At 37.2% G+C, this 12,177-nt stretch overlaps 1 protein-coding gene across 2 annotated transcripts in view; it reads right to left on the reverse strand.

Annotated features, from left to right (window-relative positions):
- The window catches only part of RAD18 (RAD18 E3 ubiquitin protein ligase), a 138,197-nt gene that overhangs the window by 49,271 nt on the left and 76,749 nt on the right, over positions 1–12,177 (reverse strand). The window contains exons 10-11 of one of the 2 annotated variants that reach the window (XM_049863439.1): positions 3,123–3,260; positions 101–275 (exon numbers count right to left, since the gene is read on the reverse strand). In XM_049863439.1, the coding sequence (XP_049719396.1) occupies positions 101–275; positions 3,123–3,260 (313 nt within the window). The remainder of the gene's footprint in view (positions 1–100; positions 276–3,122; positions 3,261–12,177) is intronic. The other variant, XM_049863440.1, reaches the window with a different exon arrangement.

The raw sequence follows: 12,177 nt of genomic DNA on the forward strand, positions 1-12,177 counted from the left end.
TACCATGCTTCAGTGCTATTTTCTAGGTATTTTTGCCTATCTCAGAGTGCACAGGAAGTAGACAGAGATGTAGAACAATCGACTACCACAGGTCTCTCACCTATTGCATGAGTCGGATTCTGGTGGAGAAGGAGCTGCTTCTTGAATATCGGCACAACTAGAAGAATCATCTGATATATCAGGCCCCAACTTCCCTGGGCAGTCCAGCGCCGACTGAGGAAAATGGTTTGTTACCGATGTCATATCTAGGAACTTCGCTTTATTATCTCCCTGTCCTAAAAAGGAAAAAAGAAGTGAAAAAATAAATAAAAGAAACCATTCACAGTACCTTAAAATCTACAGCCCCTGTATGTCTATTACTTCTATAATATTTAATATTGCTACTTGTACTTAGTAAAATACAATTGTACATAAAATTGATCCCAAAGCTCTAGTGACAGCTAGAGAATAAGAATCGAAACTACAATGGTATCACCTAATTAAATTGTCCACCCTGTGTTTTTCCAAGATTACTTAATTTTTGAACAAAATCTCCTTTAAAACCAGGAGTGGGGAGAACCTGGTAATTCTAATGGAGCATCTATTTACAATATTACCAAGGAATTCTTGCATGTTTCATTGATTAGGGAATAGTGACAAACAAAAATAAAAAGCATGACAAAAAAAGACTAAAGATGAATCTTTTAACTAATAAGAACTAATAAGAGAACCACAATATTGGTCATTGACTACTACGTGGTAGTGAATCTATCCGGACATTGTTCTAAATTTGTTTAAAAAAGAATCTATTTATTCACTATGGAAAAGGAAAACTAACCATAGTAAATATTTATTATTATTACTATATATCACATTTCTATGCATCCCTTGTCACATTCTCAATTTCTGAGATCTCTTATTGTAGATGAAGGTCTAGGAAGGCTGGAGGGATGCGGTGACAGTGTTTGCAAGAATGTGACCTGCAGGTATGGCCAAATGCCTCCAAGTATGAAAACAATACCCATGAAGGATTCTTTAGTGTATAGGACGGACTCTCCCTCTCACAATTTGTGCCAGGACTGTGCTGGGATTTTCAATTGTCCAGTCCTTAAGATTCAGGAACTGGGTAAATACCTAACGCGTAAGCCACAAGTACCAACAGTATGGTGCTCCCCCTTTCGAGAGTTTCATCACAGAGAAGCAAAGCTTCCACAAATCACTCATCCAGTTGCTTATAGAAAAAGTGACCTTTAACAAAAGACACCCAAAGAATTTTCTAGGTTTTCTTATGCAGAGAAAATTTATGGGAAAAGCATAGGACAAATTCCCCAAAAAGCTTTTCTAAGTCAATATAGTTACGATTTTTCCGGAAATAGTTATAAGTTTTTGTTACACTGGGAGAACAGCACACATCACTGGAGTAATTTCTATAAATAAGCTCCTGATGTTGCCAGGCTATCAATAAGCCATCAGTACCAAAACAAAACTGCACGCTCTAATGCTTATCTGGGAAAGAGAAAAAGGAAGCTAACCAAGATGACCATCCAGGATCTCTAGGATCTCCTGTTGTAAACAGACCCTGGGATCAAGGTAAGAGGGATCAATTACCCTTACCCTGTAAACTCACTGAACCCAGGCAACTCTATTATTCAATGGGCCAGGAGAATTCAATAAAGCTTGGAAACCAGGGAACAGGAATTCAACTTAAAACAATGTTCTATTTTTGTACTTTTATCCATTTTCTTCTCCTTACTTCTTCTCTTCTTACATAGCTTTTAGAATATAAATTTCCTCTTGGGAAAAACATCATTTAGCAATTAGTGGGCATTGAAAGCCAGTTACCCTTCATCTCTGCTCTTAGATCTCAGAATGCAGGACCTCAAATAGAGGCCCAAACTGTGAGGCTGGGACATCAGACCTCCTCACAGACATGCAACAAAAACAGATTCTGCTTCTTACTTGAGAGAACATGCCTCTTGATGACTTTATTTTGGTACTTCAATAAGCAAGTTTATTCTAAGGAGCAAAAATTACACTAGTTGTATGATGTTATATAAAACTCACCTTTTCAGTCAGTGTCCGTCTGTCTGTCCTCCTCTCTCTCACACTCCCCACCCTTCCCAGACATGCTCATTCATGCACAGCACTCTACCAGCAACCTCTGAATGCCAATGAGTGCAACATTTATGTACATATACACATATAATACATAACCCCCAAGCAATCAATCATATTTGAGAGATTCAACCAATATACAAAAAGTTCTCCTGATGGGAGCTATGAAGCCAGATTTTCTCAGGAGCTTAACTACTTTCTAGGAATATCTTTTAGCAACTGCATGAACAAATTCAAATTGGTCAAAGACCATGAGGCATATACTGAGGCAGTAACTACTAAACAGCACCAGGAGAATTTAGGACAAAAATAAGGAATGATAGTTCTTATACTACATGGAGGTACTGAACTGTGAAATATAGTTCCCTGTACATTTTCTTTCCTATTATGATTCTGTTTTGTTCACTGGCCCAAAATCCTGGCAATAGAAATATAATATTAATCTCAGATTTTAAAAGGAGTCAAAATGAAGGAATGTGTCATGGTTTGGCATACCAGGTGTATTAGCCTTACTTTTTTTTTTAAGGGTTTATTGTGGTGAAGTATACATGACAAAAAGATTTGCCATTTTAGCCATTCTCAAGTGTCTGTTTCAGTGACATTAATTACATTCACCACGTTATGTGCTCTAGATTTTTTAGCAGAACGTTCCACTCAAAATAATTACCAGTGTTCTATAAGAAAAACAATTAATCTCTGTAGGATATCTTAGGATCTCCCGCAATAAATCCTATACCTAGAAAATATCCTCAAGCTTAAAAGAACTAAAAAACTTGACTATCATTAACCAAAAGGAAGACAGATTTTAGATACTCTGTTTCTTCAAGATATTCTCCCCATCACCTTTCCCAGAGTAATAAACCTAGTTTATATCCAAGGACTGCTATATGAAGTTTATCTTAAAAATACTTTTGCCCATTTCAAATACCTACTAACTTCAAAGTAAATTCCTTTAATTTTATTTTCTTTCATATCACAAGTAAATACTGAAATTCAACACGCTTCTGCTTTTAATGAAAGTCTCTTACTCATGCACACAGGTAACAGTTTTTCTGTAGATTCATCTTCTCTTTTTGTTACTGTTTTTTTGGACATTTCAACAGTTTTCTTGTATCCTTTTCTGGCCTGATCGACCAGAAGCTGAAATTCATTCTGATGTTTTTTACCTGAAATTCAAAAGATCTTCTCAGAAAAGCAGGGACTATAAAGGTTAGCCATCCACAACTAACAAAATAAATATCAAGAAGTGTACAAATTTGCTCTAAAACCGCACTCTTAGGAATCACTTGCAATGAATTTAAAAGCTGCCAAGCACAAGAATACAAACATGAAAATGATATGATATTCCTAAGGGTATTCCACGCTCTAGAGAGGCTTTTGATACAGCATGAGAGCCACTGCTTCCTTAGTATACCATTAGAGAGGGAAGGTGCAAACCGAAAAGACATCATTCTAATTTCCAAGATACAAAACAGTACTAAGATGAAGAGTAGTAATTTGGTTATAAAAACAAAGGATATACATGCCAATTCCTTTATTTTTCTTGCCCATTTCCCATTACAACCCTGTTACTTTAACGTTCTAAGAACGTCCCCCAATCCACCTTATCTTAAGATATTATAATAACATCAATCTTAATTTACTACCAAAAAAAAATTTTTTTTTTTAATTAGTAGAGGAGCCCTGGTGGTGCAGTGGTTAAGAGCTTGGCTACTAATCAAAAGGTAGGCAGTTCGAATCAGCCAGCCATTCCTTGGAAACCTTATGGGGCAGTTCTACCGTGTCCGATAGGGTTGCTATGAGTTGGAATCGACTTGACAGCAATGGGTTTTTTTAAGCATAAGTTAATTAACCCTGACCTCAGGTCACCATTATTAGTCATACATTATTTTATTCAATAAACAGTAGCCTGTCAGCTTTAGAGCAGGAACTTTCTGACATCTGTTCGTGATTCTATATCATGGTTTAAATAGCCAAGGTTGCAGTTCACTTATCTAGCAATCATAAACATGTAAGCCATGGTTCAAGATAATGTCATAAATTCTGCATGATACATTTTAGAAAAGAATCATACTACAAACAGTTTTGGAACTGTTTTCAAAAATAACCAACAATATACTATTTAATCACATGGTGTCTTCCATTTTCTCTGTAGCAAAATACTAAAAATAAGTGGGTTTAAGGGAAAATTTGTGCTTCATCTGAAAACTATGCATTGTCCAGAGCCACTCTTCTAGGATTTGAGTCTTTCATTGCCTTTGAGCTATGTTACAACTCTGTAAATTGTAGATAACTGAGAGCAACGGAAAATAACCCCTGTGGTAGTACAGAGGTTAAGAGTTCGGCTGCTAACCAAAAGGTCAGCAGATCAAATCTACCAGGAGCTCCTTGGAAACCCTACGGGGCAGTTCTACTCTGTGCTAGAGGGTTGTTATGAGTTGGAATCAGCTCGACTGCAACGGGTTTGGTTTGTAGACATGCAAATTTCTGTCTGGCAGAAGTTGAACTGACTTCCCTCCCCAAATGTGGAAGAAGCCAATTTTGCCTGCATTTGTACATTCATTTTAATATTCCTGATCTATAAATGTGTCTGTTCTTTGGACTCTCCTTTGAATGCTTTATAATATCTAAGGGCACTCTCTAATAATGAGTTAAATAAAATCCGTAACACGTGTTTATTTTATATCTATATGGGAGTGTTGATTTTACCTGTGTTTGAAAATAATCCTTTCACATGGGATAAGAGAGCACTAAATTATGAAACAAAGAAGAGAAAAGTTGGATTCCTATATTTGGATATTTATAGGCATAGGAAAGACTGCTCATAGTTTCAATATATTTAGGTGATACCAATGTACTGAGTTGTAAAATTTCTGGTAAGTTTTAAATATGAGTCTGATTAAAATATCTGCTAAAGAAATGTAGGCTGGCCATAAAGATTTAGAAACAGGTGAGATTCTGTCTAGAAAAATACAAGCTGAGTAATTTCTTTCAAGTCCTGTTTAACTTTATGCAGTTAAGGGTAATTATCTTGCATTTCTTCAACTCCACAGAATCAATGGGCTACCACCACCACCACCATTACGTAGCTTTTGATAGCTAAGGGTAATACAGCTCTGTGGCGTTTACATCACCTAGTGAGACAGATCCAGGCCTTCTGCAGAGCTGACATTTTCCTAGTAAGGTCACTTCACTGTGTACATCTGGATTATGAATTTAAGAATTACTCCAGAAACTTGCTAAAGCAATCTCTATAACCGTTAAAGATACTTAATGAATTCATCATTTCAAGTAATAAAATCCCAGATTCAAAAGAGGCTGTCTTTTTCTTTTTTTTAACTTTATTATACTGGTTGGAAACCAGAAAGTAAATGGCAGCCACTGCTCTGGCCGGGGTCCAAGAAGTCCAACACCCTGCTCAGAAAGTGAACGAGACCAAAAGATTATGCCTAATGAAAATTGTTCTCACCTGTTCACCTCATTTTAGGCGCTCTGCCATTTGGCAAGGAGTACTCCAGAGTTTAAATTGTCAGTTCTGCTGGTTACTTGCCTTGAATTTACCTCTTAAAACTTTTAAGTGGCTCAGCTAATCGTGGGATCTGATGAATAAGCCCCCACTCACCCAACTCATATTCTTCAAGGTTTTTAATACTTGAATCATACCACCCTTTTTGCATTTTCAGGTTGAAATATCCTAATTTTTTCTAGCACCAAGTCGGGCTCTTCACTCCCTGCTCACTGTAACTATTCTTTTTTGGACCAGCTTTTACTGCCAGAGTGTCTCTGAGTCTGCCCAGTGGTGCACAAGGCTGAAACCAGGCTCTCCAGAAGTGAGACAGACTCACACCCCTCTACAGTGATGCCACTGAGATACTTATTCATCTACTTTAAATCAAGAAACTGGTTTGGAGTCAGTGTATTCCAAAGTAAAATCCCGTATTATTTTTTTCACCAACCACCTATGACACCCAAGCAGCTAAACATGGATGGAGAACACAGTGACAATAAAAGCTAACATTCACTAAGGGCTTATCCTTTAGTCCTGAACAGGTGAGTCTCACTTTAAATTCATAATCATAAGTATCAAATGAACACTCAATAGTGCTGTACAACCCTTCTATCTTTCTTTAGTGAAGTTTGCTTTACCATTCTCCAAAATGACTACTTCACACTTTTTTGTCTTTATTCAAACCCCAATACACCCTTCTCAGTGTTTCAGTTGGCCTCACGCTAATTTGAAAACACAGAAACATTCTAACAGGAACTCTATCGTCTCCCAGCCACCATTATACCTGCATCTGTGCACATGATGATCTATCTCCCTTGTTGCTAACATGTAACAACTGTCCTTGCTGAAATCAAACGCCAAGTAATATTCTGGATCCCATCCCGAAGGCCTTCTCAAAGACAATTCCTGCAATTATCTTTTCTCTTGCCTATATCGTCTATTTCTCTCTTTTGAATCTTTCCACTGGCATACAAATATGCCTGATGTTGTATTTCTGAAACTGAGAGTGTGGGCTTTGAAAACGACTTTGTAGGTTCAGATTAGCACTTTTTCTTAATAAAAGAATAAGAACAGAATACCAGACTGCATTCAAAATGAAAACCAATATTGTTTTATGAAGCTTTTGTTTCAGTAATGTGTGTATATAGCTAGTAGTGACATAAAATATATTTCTCACTATAGGTTGCAGTCTGAAAGGTCTAGAAGCCAGTAAGTTAAGTATGTCCCAAATTAAAACAAACAAGTAAAATTTTCCCTTTCCCCAACATCCACCTCCAGATACCACATCATTTCTGACAAAGTAAAGCTTCCCCTAAAGAGATGTAAATGGTAATGGTCTCCCTTCTTCACCTCCAACTTGGCCTCAACCAATTCTAAGTGCTTCCGATGCGTCTTCTCTGATGAAACTGTTCTTGCAAAAGTTCCCAAAAACCTCCAAGATGTGAGATCCACTGGTTACTTCCATCTCCTCTTACTCAACCTTTCAGCAACATCTGACACAATTCACCATTTCTTCTTTCTTAAAACAATTTCTTTTCCTAAATTTTCTGATACCACATTTCACAGTTTTCCTCCTGTCTTATGCCCACTTCTTTACATTCTTAGCTGGCTCCTTCTCCTCTGACCATCTTCTACACTCTAAAATAGCAGATTTCAAAGTGCACTGGCTGACTGCTAAGGTTTCTTAGACTCTTTCAGAGGGTTGATGAGGTAAAACCTGTTTTCATAATAATACTAAAAAGTTATGTGCTTTTTTTTATGTTAACATATGCACTGACAGTTTAATATCAATCGTGAGTAAAACTGCTGGTAGCATGCATCAAGGAAGTGACATAAAACTGTACTAGTAATCACTGTATATAACACAGACATGCACTCACAATTAAAGATGTCCTTGATAAAGCAGTAAAAATATTATTAATTTTACTAAATTTTGAGCCTTGAGTCTTTTTAATAACCTCCATGATAAAACAGGAAGTAGGAATAAAGCACTTCTGCTGCATACCAAAGTACAATGGATGCTTGAGAAAACATTTGTGTGACTGACTTGTGAGCTAAACTAGCCACTTTTTTCATGGAACACTATTTTTACTTGAAACAATGACAGAAGACAAACTATAGTTATTCAGACTCAGTTATCTGACACAGGTTTTTGTCAAAAATGAATGAGGTAAGTCTGTCATTTCAAGGAAAGCAAGTAACAGTATTTACCACTAAAGATAAAATTAAAACTTCCCAGTGAAAATCAGAATTGTGGATAACTTGCATCTACCACTGTGAGCTTGACAGCTTCCCAACTTTTCTGATGAGATTTGCAGAAGTGTTAAGGAATGCTGATTTTTTTCATATCACATAATGAAATGTGCAAACATTTGGAAAATCTGAATAACTCAATGAACCAATATTTCCAAATAACCAACAAATGATGTTACAAAATCTGCAGAGGTAAAATATCCATTCAAAGTACAAGACAGATCAGTGGATTTTAACGTAACAGATAATGTCACTAAGTTATGATTTCAGGATCCATTGCAACTAACCCTTCTAAAAGGACACATCAATTTTAGTGTAGTATCAAAGAATAATATTCATAACTATCTGAAAAATCTCTGCCAGACATTTAAGAGATTTGCAAAAATAGAACACAATGCCACTCTTCTCACCAAAATTTTTAAATCAGATTTATTGAGGTATGATTTACATAAAATTCACTGACTTTAAGTGGTCAATTTGATGAGTTTCTTAAAAAACTCATGTATGGTCATGTAACTACCACCACAATCATGATATAGAAGATTTAAATCACCCAAAAGAGCTTCTTCATGACCCTTTGCAGTCAATCCCCTTTCCACCTGCAGCCCCTGGCAGCACCAACTTGCTGTCACTATTATATTTGCCTTTTCTGGATTTCATACAAATGGAATCATATAGTATACTATCTTTTTTGTCTGACTTCTTTCTCTTAACATAATGTTTCTGAGACTAAACTTTGTTTCATGTATCAGGAGTTCATTCTTTTTCATTGCTGAGTACAGCCTTGGAAACCCACTGGGGGCATTTCTACCCTGCCCAATAGGGTTGCTATGAGTTGGAATCAACTCGAGGGCACATGACAACAACAACAAGAATTCTTTATATAATATAAATACTACTTCTTTGTCAAATATAAGTTTCACAAGTATTGTCTCCGAATATGTAGTTTGCATTTTCATTTTCATAACAGTATCTTCTGAAGGGCAGAAGTTTTAATTTTAGTGAAATCTAATTTATCAACTTTTTTTCTTCTGTGGTTCATGCTATTTGTGAGCTAGCTTACCCAAAGTCACAAAGATTTCCTTCTAAAAGTTTTATAGTTTTAGCTGTTACACTTAATCCTGTGATCAAGTTAATATCTGGGAACGGTATACAATAAAAGCTTTTTTTTTTTTTTTTGGCATTTGGGTATCTAATTGTTTTGCCACCATTTGTCGAAAATGAATTATACCCATTGAATTACATTGACGTCTTTGTCAAAAATGAATTACATTATATGTGTGCATTTAGCTCTGGACTCTGTTTTGTTTAATTAACCTATATGCCTATCCCAATGCCAATTCTTTTTATCAGCTTCTGCAGTCTGAAATTGATCGAACACACAATCAGGATGCATTGGTAATTACTGGCGATTGGAATGCGAAAGTTGGAAACAAAGAAGAAGGATCAGTAGTTCGAAAATATGGCCTTGGTGATAGAAACAATGCCGGAGATTGAATGATAGAATTTTGCCAAGACCAACGACTTCTTCATTGCAAATACCTTTTTTCAACAACATAAATGGCTACTATACACATGGACCTCGCCAGATGGAACACACAGGAATCAAATCGACTACATGTGTGGAAACAGATGATGGAAAAGCTCAATATCATCAGTCAGAACAAGGCCAGGGGCTGACTGTGAACAGACCATCAATTGCTCATATACAAGTTCAAGCTGAAACTGAAAAAAATCAGAGTAAGTCCACGAGAACCAAAATACAACCTTTAGTATGTCCCACCTGAATTTAGAGACCATCTCAAGAACAGATGTGACACGTTGAACACTAATGACCTAAGACCAGACGAGTTGTGGAATGACATCAAGGACATCATACATGAAGAATGCAAGACGTCACTGAAAAGACAGGAAAGAAAGAAAAGACCAAGATGGATGTCAGAAGAGACTCTGAAACTTGCTCTCGAACGTCAAGCAGCTAAAGCGAAAGGAAGAATTGATGAAGTAAAAGAAGTGAACAGAAGATTACAAAGGGCGGCTCCAGAAGACAAAGTAAAGTATTATAATGACATGTGCAAAGAGCTGGAGATGGAAAACCAAAAGGGAAGAACATGCTCGGCATTTCTCAAGCTGAAAGAACTGAAGAAAAAACTGAAGCCTCGAGTTCCAATAGTGAAGGGTTCTATGGAGAAAATATTAAATGACGCAGGAAGCATCAAAAGAAAATGGAAGGAATACAGAGTTCTTACACCAAAAAGAATTAGTTGATGTTCAACCATTTCAAGGGGTAGCCTATGATCAGGAGCCAATGGCGCTAAAGGAAGAAGTCCAAGCTGCACTGAAGGCACTGACGAAAAACAAGGCTCCAGGAATTGATGGAACATAAAGTGAGACGTTTCAACAAACGGATGCAGAGCTGAAACTGCTCACTCATCTATACCAAGAAATATGGAAGTCTGCTTCCTGGCCAACTGACTGGAAGAGATCTATATTTATGCCTATTCCCAAGAAAGGTGATCTGATTATGGAAATTTTCAAACAATATCATTAATATCACACGCAAGCAAAATTTTGTGGGAATATCATTCAAAAGCACTGCAGCAGTTTATCGACAGGAAATTGCCAGAAATACCTGTGTTTTATTGACTACACAAATGCATTTGACTGTGTGGATCATAACAAATTATGGATAACATTGCAAAGAATGGGAATCCCAGAACATTTAATTGTGTTCATGAGGAATCTTTACACAGATCAAGAGGTGGCTGTTTGGACAGAACAAGGGGATACTGAGTGGTTTAAAATCAGGAGAGGTGTGCGTCAGGGCTGTAACCTTTCACCATACCTATTCAACCTGTATGCTGAGCAAATAATCTGAGAAGCTGGACTATATGAAGAACAGGGCACCAGGATTAAAGGAAGACTCGTTGACAACCTGCGTTATGCAGATGACACAACCTTGCTTGCTGAAAGAGGACTTGAAGCACTTACTAATGAAGAACAAAGACCACAGCCTTCAGTATGGATTACACCTCAACATAAAGAAAACAAACACCCTCACAACTGGACCAATAAGCAACATTTCGATAAAGGGAGAAAGGATTGAACTTGTCAAGGATTTCATTTTACTTGGATCCACAATCGACAGCCACAGAAGCACCAGTCAAGAAACCCAAAGACGCATTGTATTGGGCAAATCTGCTGCAAAGGACCTCTTTAAAGTGCTGAAAAGCAAAGATGACACCCTGAAGACTAAGGTACGTCTGACCCAAGCCATGGTATTTTCAGTCGCATCATATGCCTGTGAAAGCCGGACAATGAATAAGGAAGATCAAAGAACTGACGCTTTCGAATGGTGGTGTTGGCAAAAAATATTTGAATACACCATGGACTGCCAAAAGAACGAACAAATCTGTCTTGGAAGAAGTACAACCAGAATGCTCCTTAGTAGCAAGGATGGTGAGACTGCATCTTACATAATTTGCACATGGTGTCAGGAGGGATCAGTCCCTGGAGAAGGACATGATGGTCAGTAAAGTTCAGAGTCAGCGGAAAAGAGGAAGACCCTCAACAAGCTGGATTTCCACAGTGGCTGCAACAATGGGCTCAAGCATAACAACAATTGTAAGGGTGGCACAGGACCGGACAGTGTTTTGTTCTGTTGTGCATAGGGTCTCTATGAGTTGGAACTGACTTGATGGCACCTAGCAACAACAAAAATGCCAATTCTACAGTCTTAATTACTGTGGCTTTACAGTAACTTTTTTTTTTTTTTTTTTTATAGTAACTCTTGAACTCATGTATAGTAAATCCTTTGTTTTTCTTTTCAAAACTGTTTTGGCAATTTCACATTTATGTCCGTTAGTTCACATGTTTGGCTTATGTTCCAAGGATATATGCATATGTATATGTGTATGAGTGCGCATACACATAAAAATACATGCATTTTTGTATATCTATAAACCAGTACCTAAATAAATGTTACTTTCTTTTGTTTTGTCTGCTCTAGGTCCTTTGCATTTCCATATAAACTTTAGAATCAGCTTGTCAAAAGTCTGGTGAGACTGTGTTGAATAGAAAGATTGATTTAGGGAGAACTGACATCTTAATAGGGCCCCAGTGGTGCAGTGGTTAAGAGCTCAGGCTGCTAACCAAAAGGTCAGCAGTTCAAATTTGTCAGCTGCTCCTTGGAAACCCTATGGGGCAGTTCTACTCTCTCCTACAGGGTCACCATGAGTCGGAAACAACTCGACAGCTACAGATTTGGTTTTGGGGCCATCTTAACAATAATGAGTCTTCTAATTCAAGAACACAGTATATGT

This window comes from Elephas maximus, chromosome 20 (assembly GCF_024166365.1).
Source record: "Elephas maximus indicus isolate mEleMax1 chromosome 20, mEleMax1 primary haplotype, whole genome shotgun sequence".
Taxonomy (NCBI): Eukaryota; Metazoa; Chordata; class Mammalia; order Proboscidea; family Elephantidae; genus Elephas; species Elephas maximus.